Here is a 14,298-nt window from a genome sequence, read left to right on the forward strand (position 1 = left end):
TCCTCATGTGACTCCATCAAGCCAGCACCGCTCACTGTTTTATGATGTTGTATATAGAACTTGCTAGTTCTTCCCTACATTCTTTCAGTATTCTGCCTGAGACTTCATCTGGTCACATTGCCTTTTCTTCATCCAGTTCCTTCATTAATTCTTTTATTTCAAGTTTGGTTATTCGTTCTTTAATCTCTTCCATATAGATGGTCTCTCTATTACCCTGTGGTCTTTCAAATTTGGATTCCTTAGTAAAGACCTCCTGGAATTTATTATTTAACAGTTCTGCCATACTTTTTGGGTCTTCCACCATCCCATTTTCTCCTTTTAATCTTTCTATTGTTTCTTTTTGTCTTATTTTTCCGTTTATGAATCTGTAGAACAATTTCGGTTGCTCCTTGCAGTTTTCGACTATGTCCTTTTTATAGATCCTCTCCTCTTCCTTCCTCACTTTAACATATTCATTTCTTGCTATCTTGAAGTTTACCTTATTTACTGCATTTCTATTTCTCCTCCACCTTTTCTCCTTTGCCCTGGTACACTTTGTGTGTGTGTGTGTGTGTGTGTGTGTGTGTGTGTGTGTGTGTGTGTATTTACCTTGTTGTATTTACCTAGTTGTAGTTTTACAGGGCCTGGGCTTTATGCTCGAGTGGTCCCGTCTCCATATCTACACTTATCCAATTTTTCTTTAAAACTAAGTACACTCTTTGCTGACACCACTTCCTCACTCAAACTGTTCCAAGTCTCAACACATCTGTGTGGGAAACTAAATTTTTAACATCTCTCAGACATCGTCCCTTCCTTAGTTTCTTACTATGCGATCTTGTGCTTCTAAAGTCATATTCTTCTCTTAGGATCAGTTTCTCATTATCCACTTCATCCATTCCATTAATCAATTTATAAACTTGTATCAGATCCCTCTCTCTTCTCTGCTCCAAGGTTGGTAGATCCATAGCCTTTAGTCTCTCCTCATATGTCATCCCTTTAAATTCTGGAACCATTCTTGTAGCCATTTTTGTAGTCTCTCTAATTTTCTTATGTGTTTCTTTTATGGGGAGTCCACACAACTCCTGCATATTCCAATCTAGGTCTTATTTTAGTACTTATCAATTTCTTCATCATTTCCTTGTCCATATAGTGAAATGCTACTCCAATATTCCTTAGCAAATTATACGTCTCTCTGAAAATTCTATCAATATGGCTTACCGGTTGATTATTTTCTTCCATTGTCACTCCCAAGTCCTTTTCCTTTTTTACTTTTTCTAGTTCTACTCCATCTCCCATCTTATAGATTCCCACTGGTCGTCTTTCACTTTTTCCCATTTCCATGACATGGCTTTTGTCCACATTGAATTCCATCTCCCATTTTTTGCTCCATTTCCAGATCTTGTTTAAGTCTTCCTGTAGTATTTCACAATCCTCTTTTTGTTTAATGACTCTGCACAGTTTCGCATCGTCCGCAAACAGATTTATGTAGCTGTTCACTCCCTCTGGCATGTCATTTATATATACGAGAAAAAGTATTGGTGCCAATACTGACCCCTGTGGCACTCCGCTGTCTACTGTTCTCCACTTGGACTTCATATCTTTAACTATTGTCCTTATTTCTCTCCCCCTTAAGTAATTCTTCATCCATCTCAATGTGCTTCCTTTTAAGCCACCCTTCTCCTCTAACTTCCATAGTAATCTTTCATGTGGCACTTTATCAAACGCCTTTTTTAGATCTAAATAAATACAGTCAACCCATCCCTCTCTCTCTTGTACTTTATCAACTATTCTAGAGTAGAAACTCAATAAATTTGTTACACATGACCGACCTTTTCTAAAACCAAATTGGCTATTTGATAATATTTTGTTGTCTTCAAGAAACTCAATCCATTGCTTCTTTATTACTTTTTCACACATCTTGCATATTACACTAGTTAGTGATACCGGTCTGTAATTTAAAGGTTCTTCCTTCCTTCCGCTCTTATATATGGGAACCACCTCAGCTCTTTTCCACTTCACTGGCACTGTTCCATTTTCTATTGAGCATTTTATGATGTTGTATATTGGACTTGCTAGTTCTTCCCTACATTCTTTCAGTATTCTGCCTGAGACTTCATCCGGTCCCATTGCCTTTTCCTCATCTAGTTCCGTCATCAACTTTTTTATTTCAAGCTTGGTTACTTTAATCTCTTTCATATAGACAGTCTCTCTATTACCCTGTGGTCTTTCAAATTTGGATTCCTTAGTAAAGACCTCATGAAATTTACTATTTAACAGTTCTGCCATACTTTTGGGTCTTCCACCATTCTGTTTTCTCCTTTTAACCTTTCTATTGTTTCTTTTTGTCTTATTTTTCCATTTATGAATCTGTAGAACAATTTTGGTTGTTCCTTACATTTTTCGACAATGTCCTTTTCATAGTTCCTTTCTTCTTCCTTTCTCACCTTAGCATATTCATTTCTTGCTGTTTTGAAGTTTTCCTTATTTTCTGGATTTCTGTTTCTTCTCCACCTTTTCCATGCTCCATCTCGTTTTTCCTTTGCCCTAGCACATCTTGCATTAAACCAATCTTTCTTTCCTTCTTCTTTAGGTCTATATTTTGGGACATATTCCCTGACCCCAGTTTTGTATATTTCCAAAAATAAGTTATATTTCTCTTAAACCGTTAATGAGTTTTCCATCTCCTCCCAGTTTACTTTTTTAAAATAGTTCTTGAGATTCTCAATATCAGCCTTTCTGTAATTTAATCGGTCTCCTTTGTATGATTCATCTCTATCTTCCTTTCCTTCTTCTATATCCATTTCTAATATTACATGGTCACTCTTTCCCAATGGGCACATGTATCTTATATCATCATTAATTGGTATATCCCTTGTAAAAACTAGGTCTAATCTTGCCGACTTATCGTTTCCTCTGAATCTTGTGTTTTCCTTTACTCTTTGGATCATCAAATTATCTATCATTTGGTTCAGGAATCTATCTCCCCAGGCATCTTCCCCCATACCACTTTCATAATTTTCCCAGTCTACCTCCTTACAGTTGAAATCTCCTACCAATATCACTTTTCTCCTTTCCTTAATGATTCTTGTAAGACTCCTTATTGTGTCATCTATCATGTCTCTATATTCTTGGTTAATCCATGAGTTTGTTTTTGGTGGCACATACGAGTATGTTCCAATGATTGTTAACTCCTTTTTATTAATATGTATCTTAACATACAGTATTTCTGATTTTCCTTCCCCAAACTCCACTTGATTTACCACTATATCCATCCTTAACATCATCATGACTCCTGTGTGTGTATAAATACAGTAAGTCCTTGTTATACGGTACATATGCATTCCTGAAAACCTTACCGCAAATTGAAATTACTGTATACCGAACCCATTATAGCATGTAATAATAGGGGATGTGTTCCAGCACGTCGAAAGTCACCCCTATGGACATGAAAATACATGAAAATAATCATATAAAAAAATGTAAAGTACTGCACAAAAGAAATATACAGAAAATGTTTTTATTTATCTTTGACTCGCCAAGTATTCTATCATTTGATGTCCCTCCCAAAGCTAACCCCTAACACTAGATTTGGCGAGAAATACACAAAATACCTGTATTCACATACTGATTACACTTAGAAATTCAATAAACGAGTGAGTACAAATGGTGTTCTGCCCACAAGCAACTCTTCCTCTTTACAATGCAAAAAAAAAAAAACAGAAGTCTCTAGATGCTATGGTTACCAAATTTCACAGGTTGAATGAGGTAGTATCATCGGCATATGTGGCCTTGCATCCCATCGGGTCCAGCGGCCTTGGCTAGAGTGATAGAAAACATGCCCCTTGTATCCTCTCTCTCTCTCTCTCTCTCTCTCTCTCTCTCTCTCTCTCTCTCTCTCTCTCTCTCTCTCTCTCTCTCTCTCTCTCTCTCTCTCTCTCTCTCTCTCTCTCTCTGTGTTTTAATGTTATTAGTAAGTATTAGTAAGGCGCGCGGGAGAGTTGGCTGAATCGGACACCGTGAAATCACTATCACTCCCACCATCCATCTTGGGAGTTGGTGACACAGTGATGTATAGCATATGTTTACTCCTGATGAGTGTTGCCAGCTCACAAGCAAAGAAAACAGGAAGAAAATAGCCAAAATATAGTCCCAAAATGCCTAAACGTATATCAACGTGCCCCGAGTCTTGCGTGATGAACGTCTGTCAATGTGTCCCGAGTTTTGCGGGCTAAGGGACAGTAGGGATTTCAGCCCTTACTCATAATATCCACAAAAAACACAGCATAAGGATTTCATTTGTGTTCAGTGGGAAACGTGGGAATAGACTGATTGTTGTGGTGGCAGCGCAGTGTGGTGGCGCTACAGTACAGTGTAAACAAAACACGAGTGGATATTGTATCTGAATTTTTCTTACCGTAAATAGAATCGAGGGTAGTTATTACCAAACACCGTTACTGTGAATTTATCGGATAACGAAGTACCTTAAAACGAGAACTTACTGTATGTATATAATTTAGCTTTTATTTCTTGATGTATGTCATCTTTGCCCACTTTGTATGTAGTAGTAATTATGTTACCACTCTCATCTTCATAGTTAATATCTCCTTTTAAGATATCAATTATTCAAGACGTGTTTCCAACAAATTACTGAAAAAAATTTACAAATATGTTTTTTATCAACTGAATGACACAGAAAATAACATATTCCAATAATTTTTACTGACAATATATTTGCATTTATTGGATTACTAAATTTTATATAGGAAACTAATAAATTTTAAATATGATGCTGCACATTAGGAAATATAAATAATTGATAATCTAGTGACCATTACAATTGAATTATTCAAACAATGACACTCATAACTTGCCTTCATGTCCAGGTTCGAAGACGAAAAGAAAATATGAGTGACGAAACACTAATGGAAAAATTCAGGGAACAATGTTCTCCAAAGAATCCAGAATTGCTTTATGAACGAGATCATGAGCTTGGTGCTGGGTGAGTAACAAACAGTCATGTGATTCTTCTTTTCCATATGTTGCAAAGTAAGTTGGCATAAACCAGAAGCATTCAATCCAAGCATCCAAGTGGCCCATACTGCTAAATGGACACCATAATGCTATGTAGTAAACATTCTATAGGGATTACCTTATACAGGTAAAGTGCAACTTACAAATTATTTAGTTTACTTAAAGACAGCTATATGTAAATTGAAGATTTGAACAGTAATCTTTTTGCTCCATCCTTCATCCAACATGTGCGTCCTCGACCATGCTAGTGCTATCCATGACATAAGGATGCTACATAGGGAGAATGCTAGGATAGGCATAGGTTCCAAATGCATCTTGTAAAAATGTAAACCTTGAATTAAAGAATAGTATTAGAGAATAGATTAAGCATCTATCATTGCAGGCAGATGAGGAGCAAAACTGCATTGTATTCACCTATAGTAATTTTCTATCCATTTATTACATAGTCATGGATAAAGTTTCCAGAATGAACCTAGTTTAAATTTATGTATTCCTGCCATATTTTCCAGGTTATATTATACATTATATGGCCACGAAGTGTCAGAAAAATCCACATAGTCCTGGTAAATCATTTTAGCTTAAGTGAATACATTTCACATACTTTAAGCATCCAATCATGAATTCAATTTCTTGACACACCAGCAATATGTATTTACTTTCCTTATGATTTCCCTAGTATGTATCAGTTTTGCAGTGTTTTGAATCGCAAAACGTTGAGAACATTTCAACTTATAAGATGAAAAACATTGTTACATATTTCAAGCACATGTAGAGGAATTTATCATAAATACAAAGTAAAGTTACTTTGCAAATTTAATAAATATATCATGTGAATATTTTAATTTCAACCAAAACTACTATGTATCTCTAACACAAGCTAAACATTTTTGAAAATTTTATTCATAATGCAATAAGCCTACCAGCTATTCACTTTATTTTTCCTTCTTCTTTCTTTTATATAAGAGGGGAGAACTGACCAAGGGCAACAAGTAAACAAGAAGTCCCACTTACAATCCAGTCCCTGAACAGGGCTGAGAGGGTTAGCCAAAAGAATGGGATAGATATCTTGAAACCTCCCTCTTAAATGAGTTCAGGAAATACAGAAGCAGTTGGGAGTTCCAGAGTTTATTAAAGAATGGTATGAGTAATTAAGAGTACTGATTAACAGTAATAGAATAGAGAGAGGCTATGGGAGGAGCAGAGTCATACAATTACCAAGATCAGAAGAGCATTTAGCATGAAAATAGCAGTAGAAGATAACAAGTGATGCAACATTGTGGCAGTGAGAAAGAAGCTAAAGACAGTCAGCCAGAGAAGAGTTAAGATGAAAAGTTTTAGCTCTAGATTCCACCCTATAGCAGGAGCCCCCATACATGTAAAAATACTCCATATGTGGGCAAGTAATGCCTCTGTACAGCATTAACAGTGGAAAAAAAAAAAAAAAAAAAAACTAGAAGAGACGATTCAGAACGTGTAACTTCATAAAAGCTTTTTCAATTAGAGAACAGATGTAAATTGTATCCAGTTTAGATTATAAGTAAAAGACAAATCAAGGATATTTAGTGTAAAAGAGGGGAACAGTTAAGTGTCATTGAAATAGAGCTAGGAATAGTTGTCTGGAAGGTTGTCTTGAGTTGATAGATGGAGTAATTGAATTTTTGAGGCATTTAATACCACTAATTTTTTTCTAACCCAATCAGAAATCTTAGAGAGGTCAGAAGTTAGGCATTCTGTGGTGTCCCTGCATAATCTGTTGACTTGCTGAAGGGTTGGTCTTCTCTGAAAAGAGGTGAAAAAATGTAAGGTGGTATCATAAGTGTAGGAGTGGATAAGACAAGAAGTTTGGTTAAGATCATTGATGAATAAAAAGAAGAGAGTGGTTAACAGGACAAGAACAATGAGGAACACCACTCTTAATAAATTTAGGAGAAAAAAAGTGGCCATCTATCACAACAACAATAGAATGGTCAGAGAGGAAACTTTAAATGAAGCTGCAGATAGAATGATAGAAGCCAGAAGTCCAGAAAGATAGTTTGAAGATCAAAGCTTTGTACCAGACAGTATCAAAAGCTTTTGATATGTTTAAAGCAACAGTAAAAGTCTCAGCAAAAATTTTAAAAGAGGATAATCAAGACTCAGTAAGAAAAGCCAATAGATCACCAGTAGTGTGGCCTTGACAGAAACCCCACTGGTGATCAGATATAAGATTGTGAAGTAATATATCTTTAAGAATCTTCCAATTAATGATAGATTAAAGACTTTAGATAATCAGGAAATTAAAGCAATAGGATGGTAGTATAAGTGTTTAGAATGGTCACCCTTTTTAGGAACAGGCTGAATGTAGGCAAACTTTCAGCAAGGAGAAAAAGTAGTTGATAGATGTAGTTGAAAGAGTTTGACCAAGCAAATAAGGTACAATTATGGAGGCAGAGTTTTTGAGAAAAATAGAAGGGACTCCATCAGGTCCATAAGCTTTCCGAGGGTTTAGGCCAGCGAGGGCATGGAAAACATCATTACGAAGAACTTTAATCGTAGGTATGAGATAGTCAGAGGGAGGAGGAGAGGGAGGAACAAGGCCAGAATCATTCAAGGTAGAGTTTTTAGAAAAGGTTTGAGAGAAGAGAGCAGCTTTAGAAACAGATGAGATGGATGAAATAAGGATCACAATGAAAAAAAAAGAGGAAAAGATGAAGTAAAGTTATTGGAGATGTTTTTAGCTAGATGCCAGAAGTTTCGAAGGGAGTTGAAACTGAAAAGATTTTGACATTTTCTATTAATAAAGTTGGCAAGTTGGAGAGTAGAATTGGCATGATTCCACGTAGAAATATAAAGCACATGAGATTTAGAAGATGGAAGGCCAAGTATCCTGTGTGAGCAACCTCTTTATCATGTATAGTGTGAGAACAGGCTGTGTTAAACAAGGTTTGGAAGGTTTAGGTTGAGAGAAAGTGAGAAATGTGCATCTTCATGCCAAACACTATTGTCTGTGTTATATCCTCAGGACGCAAAGATGGGTTTCTGACATGAAAACAGTATTCATGTAAAGGAAAATCAGCATATTACCTCCTCAGATCCCTCAAAATGGCAGAGGCAAAACACCAGAGACACTTCCACCTTAGGGATCTTGATAGATTGAAGAAATAGGACAAGATACAGATATGAGCTTGTGTTTGGGGGAGCCCAATAGAGAAGATAGGGTAACAGCATAAAGTTATTAAAGGTTAAGAAAAGATCAAGGATGTTGGGCATATCTCCAAGAATGTCAGGAATGAGTACGGTGTTGTACCTGTTGCTCTAGGTCGTGGAGGATAAAAAAAGTTGAAGGGTAATTTATCAGAATGGTCAGTGAAGAGAGAGGAAAACCAAAGCATGTGGTAAACACTGAAGTCTCCAAGAATAGAGATCTTTGCAAAAGGAAAGACAGATTGTGCTCCCTTTTGAAGTTAAATAGTCAAAGAATTTATTATAGTTAGAGGAGTTAGGTGAGAGATAGACAGCACAAATAAATTTAGTTAGAGATTGACTCTGAAGTCATAGTCAGATGATGGAAAAATCTGAAGATTCAAGAGCATGAGCATGAGAGCAAGTCAATTGTTCCACATAAACACATCCTGCTTTGGAGTGAAAGTGAGGATAAAGAAAGTAAGAGGGAACAGAAAAGGAGCTACTGTCAAGTACCTCAGACACATGTTTCAATGAGGAAAGTAAGATGAGGTTTAGCTGTAAAGAGGTAGTGTTCTACATATTGAAAATTAGAGCTAAGATTGCAAATATTGCAGAAATAGAAGTAAAAAGACATTTAGGATCAATAATGGAAAAGCAGTCCAACCTGGGAAGATTTATGGTCCCCAGAAGGGAATGCCAAGTCTGGTTCAGGAGTCACCATTTTCATTTAAAATTTTGAGATTTTTAGATGCATATAGTTTTGTGTGAAGAAGTAGAGTTGTCTTTAGAGGGCAGGCTGTGACTGTCCCTTAAATAATGGGACACGAAGGGAAAAATTTGGTGGGGTCACAGCTAGCTTTAATGGTAAATTGACAGTACTGCCTGAACTAGTCTATTAGACCAGAACTATGTAGGACTATTAGACCTTCCTAGGAGTAAATGATTATTTCAGCAGGTGTCTACTGCCTCTTCCAGTTGCCAACCTTCTTATATTTCCTTCCCAAAAAATTCCCCTACCCATCTCTTTCTCTCTCTACTTTTATTGTGTTTATCTTAATTGCTCACCATTTCTTTTCCAAATAATGTGCAATGTTTATTTTCAGAGCATCTGGCACAGTCTTCATTGCAAAAGAGAAGGCCACAGGTCACAGTGTTGCCATAAAAGATATCAATCTCAACAAGCAACCCAAAAAAGAACTTATTCTTAATGAAATAGAAGTCATGAAGAATATAAATCACGAAAATCTTGTGAACTTTCTTGATGCTTTTCTACTAAATGATCATTTATGGGTAAGTAAATCATCATCATCATCATCAGCAGCAGCAGCACCAGCACCAGCACCAGCAGCACCAGCACCAGCACCAGCATAATTTCTTCAATAGTACTTATTTTAGGATATATAAGTGACTGATGAGGTAAGTGTTGCTGGTACCTGGCAATGATTGCAGTGAAAGTTCTCTCCAGATCTGATGGCAAGATGACTGACTACCTTGATTATTAATTCCTTTTATTAGTGTTCATGGCTTCATGCAAATGACATTAATATTCAATGAGAAGTTTTCTTTGCTCTTTATAGATGGAATTTGGTATAACTTTCATATACTTTCTACCTATCTTTGACAATTTATCTGAAAAAATGGAACACATTCTGTCTCTCCACCCTTTTGCAGAGATCTCCATCCATGGAGACTTCAATGTCCACCACCAGCTTTGGCTTTCCTCTCCATTTACTGAGTATCCTGGTGAACTAGCCTTCAGCTTTGGTATTCTCCATGATCTAGAGCAGTTGGTGCAATACCTTTCTCATATTCCTGATTGTTTTGGAGATACACCAACATTCTTGAAGTGAGGTCATTATCTCATTTCTGTATCTTGTCCTATTTATGGAATTCCTCCTCAGGATCCCTCAAAGCAGAGGTGCCTCTGGCATTTCATCTCTGCCAGTTGGGGGAACCTGAGGAGGTACAGTAACAGTTCATCAATTTGAACACCGATGATCCAATTTCCCAATAGTTTGATTTTTTAAGGTAGAGTGAAAAAAGATAATTTATGCTAAAATTAGTGGCAAGCGGTGGATGTAGATGCTGCTACTGATGCTTCCCTATTTACTAGGTCCATAACAATAGACAGATCAATAGACAATCTTAGCTCTTTCCAATTCTTCAACCTTTAAACTTCCTAGCCTCTTTATGCCTCTACAATTGTTAATAAACCTCCATATCCCAGCCCATAACTTCAAAGTGCCAAACCAATTTCAAAAGGTACTCACACAAATGTGTCTCTTGAGGCTCATTGCTTTGAGTCCTCAAACACTTTACTTTGACATCATCAGGAAGGACTGATGCTTTAATCCACTGGATGTTCAAATCATGACTCTCTAGAAATTCAGGTAGCCAATGTTCAGACAGTACTGCGTGCAATCCATCCTCAGCAGGATTTTCGGTACTGTCGATGTGAAACCATTATTTGAGACAGGATCCATTATGTATCCATTGGACTCTATTAGCAATGAATACTTTGAACCTGGTGGAGACATTTTGTATGTATCCAAGTACAACAGTGCTGTTGGTCCAAAAATACTCTTTGTACTGCAATGGCAACTTCTTCCGCAGTTAGTTGCAAGCTCCACACTGAAGACTGCTGCAACTGATTCAAGACGAGGCATACTCCAGACAGTTTTGAGTAGGAAAACTCTGCATTACTCATCGGCTGCGCTGTCCAACAGCGTGACATCATGCATGACTTAAGGTGTGCCAGTATCAAGCTCAGAACACAGTAGATGCTTCCAGTGCTCAGATGTGTGGTCACTCATTGGTGGCTACTTGATGGAGTTGGTGTTTATGTTGTGTCTCTACATGGTGGCTCTCTGCGGTTGCTTTTTCTGCGCAGTGGCCACTTAATGGGGCGTGGAGGATGTAGTAATTTTGGTGTATTTTCTGCTCAACAAGACAAGTGTAGTATGCAAAGACATTCAGTGTGGGGTCACCCGCAGGCTGTTGTTTGGTCGTTAACGTCTTGTTTACTCTGCTAAATCTCTCTCCAGGGTGGTATGTGTTATTGGAATTTGTTTTTATTTTCCTTTTAGATTTACATATCCTGCATCGTTATGTATGTCTTGTATGACATAGCCGTCAGCAACCTTTCAGTTGTCATAGTGATATTGTCTCTTCCCCAGAGGACAATATTTACCTTGGTCATCAGCTATGTTCATGATGGCGAGCGAGCAATTTAGACACTCCTTAGAGTCTAGTGATGGCGAGGCCCAGCCACCAAGTAAGTCTTTGCGTCTTTCTTCCAGTAGTCTGCCCTTAACAGCCTGTGGAGACGGAGGATAGCCTGTGAAGTGCAGTGGTTCAAAAGACTTTACCTATGTTAGTTAAGGCTTTGGCAAAGGAGAAGGTGAGTAGAGACTCAGTGAGTTTGAGTGATAGTGACACTAGTGATAATGTGGAACCTGATGTGGATGATGTAACCCACCCTGCTCAGGGTCTGATTGGTGGGTCTGTGTACCCAACTCTGGTTCAGGCTTCCCATGTTGCCTCCCAAGTGAATCTTGGGGCTTCTACTAGTACAGAAGGGGATTTTCTCGGTTTTCCTGTGCCTTCAGATCACCATATGGTTGTTGGCCGTAAACTAGGAACAGCTTTTGATGTTGATGATGCGATTGACCCTGCTGTTACAGAGGTTCTAGCCAAGGACATCAGGGAGTTTTTACATATGGTGCCTGATGATCAGAAAACTAGACTCTTGGCAGAACAGTGGTCTTTTCTTTCCAATCTTAAGGAATTGAGGGTTCCAGAGTCTGATTCTCTTGCTCTATTTACTCATGACCCTCAGAGTTGTAAGATGGAGAGCAAGTTAGCCCATACTAACTCTTTACCAGGCAAGGCACTTATTCCTTTAATTAAAGTTGTGGACAGCCTTGCCAATTCAGACATCCCTGCCATGGTAAAAGTATGTAATGGGATCAATGGTAGTCTCAGCATGTTGTTGACAGTATTTAATTATTTGAATCTAATGAGGAGAGACCTCATTATAGACAAACTTAAAGCAAAATGTTTTCAGAAAACTGTTAAGGACTGAGGAAAAACTTGTTTGAAACTAATATTGTTGAAATGATTAAACAGTTTAAAGAAAACCAGAAACATATTAATCATGAAATATTTAAGGGGGGAGTCCGGTTTAGATCGGGGGTGCCATATCTCCGGTAAATATGCATGAATCGCTCTGATTTTTATGTTGTGAAGTATTGGCATCATTTACATCAACATTAGACATTGACCCCCATTCTTGTCCCCCTTCCCCCCCCCTCCAACTACAACTACAACGAAAATTTAAAAGCGAATCTCCGTCATTATTATTGGCCCCACAACCTTCATTTTTCTGTGACTTAGAGACGTTATAATATGAAATGTTTCTTCGTCGTTAGATTTTTCATTTCAGCTTTTGAATTTGTTTTATGATTTTTTTTTTAAATGTGTTTTTTTTGCCTTTTTTTGACCAAAAAAATATTAATATAAAATTAAACCAGACATATATAAAAAAAACAGCGACGATGATTTGAAGAGAAAGTATTCCTCTGCCTTTTAGTCTTTGTTTCATTGAAATCAAGCTAAAACTGGCTCCAAGGTTAACGTTAGAAGGGGAATAACTTATGTTTTGAGATATGGGCTGATAAAGTTTATTGATGGATCGCGATCCCGTTAAAACACACTAGGAAGCTTTTTTCAGGTTTACTATGAGTTTTTTTTTATCATCTTCAATCTGATAATACATGCACATGTATTAAAAGTTCAGATTTTAGCATTTTTTCGTAGAATTGGGTGGAAAAAAACTTACTCTGCTGATGTAAACAAACGCACAGCTGCACGTGGTTGAGCGCGGGACCTTTAAACGGGATTTAAAGGGAAACTATCGCAAGTTTCCTTTTAAATCTTTGCGAGATAGTTGCCAAAATGTATACCTACCAAATATATTTTTTTCACAAAAAGTCATTTTTTTTATTTTGGGGTCTCTAAACCGGACTCTCCCCTTAAGGTGAAGCGAAACTCCACTAGCTTTCGAAAAGGATTTAGGGATTCCAGAAACAACCCCAACTGTGGGGGTTTCTGGGGAAGGAAGGTAGAGGATGAGATACCTATAATACCAAGTGAGGAATATGATAACAATGCTTGTACTGTTTTTTCTCCAGTACCAAGGGTTAACTTGGTATCTTCCCCAGGTGCATTTACTTTGGTTAACACCTCAGAGAATTTTCAAGGGGGTTGCTTGGATTTCTGGACAAAATTATCCAGTGATCCTTAGGTACATAACACTGTTCGGGATAAGGATTTGTTTTCCTTTCATGTTTTTCCCTCACAACCTCATGTTCCTCCTCCGTTACATTTCTGTCAGAGACAGACAAACATGAAATAGTTTATTCAGCAGCATATTGTTGAGAGGCTTAGATGTTTCTTCAGGTTTCTTTTCTAATATTTTTCCCAGAGTAAAGAAAGATGGTACTGTGAAGATTATATTTAATTTAAAACATCTCAGTGAGTATGTGGAGTATCATCATTTCATGATGGAAACTCTTAGAGATATTTTACCATTGACTACAGAGAATTGCTCTTTTGCATCCATTGACTTGAAGTATGCATATTTTTCAGTCCTGGTTTGTGAGCCAGATTGTTCATGTTTGAGATTTATGTGGCATGGACTCTCATGACAGTTTACTTGCTTGCCTCAAGATTTTTCCTCTTCACTCTTTACTAATTCATTAAAGGTTCCTTTTTTCCCATTTTCTGGCTTTAGGTATTCTGACTACTATTTACATTGATGATTATCTTGTGATGGCAAGTTCAAAAGAGAAACTTATTACTGATGTACAATATTTTGTCTTGACCTTGGATAAACTGGGTTTCACGATTAACATGGAGAAGTCAGATCTCCAGCCCATTCATAAAATAGAATTGTTGGGTTTTATTTTGAACTCAAGTGATATGACTATTACACCCACACATGGTAAGGCCACAAAGATCAGGCAGTTAGGACTACAATTATTACAAATGAAGGAGATGTGAATCAGAAATCTGGTGGTTTTCATTGGTAATGTAGTGGCTGCAGGAGACTCTGTACATTGG

General features: G+C 37.3%; 1 protein-coding gene across 5 annotated transcripts in view; it reads left to right on the top strand.

Annotated features, from left to right (window-relative positions):
- Positions 1-14,298, top strand: part of LOC123498003 (serine/threonine-protein kinase PAK 2-like) — a 77,473-nt gene that overhangs the window by 42,326 nt on the left and 20,849 nt on the right. For all 5 annotated transcript variants that reach the window (XM_045245070.1, XM_045245074.1, XM_045245072.1 and 2 more), the window contains 2 exons: positions 4,863-4,978; positions 9,279-9,465. In XM_045245070.1, the coding sequence (XP_045101005.1) occupies positions 4,863-4,978; positions 9,279-9,465 (303 nt within the window). The remainder of the gene's footprint in view (positions 1-4,862; positions 4,979-9,278; positions 9,466-14,298) is intronic.

The sequence above is a fragment of the Portunus trituberculatus genome, chromosome 47 (genome assembly GCF_017591435.1).
Source record: "Portunus trituberculatus isolate SZX2019 chromosome 47, ASM1759143v1, whole genome shotgun sequence".
NCBI classification, from domain to species: Eukaryota; Metazoa; Arthropoda; class Malacostraca; order Decapoda; family Portunidae; genus Portunus; species Portunus trituberculatus.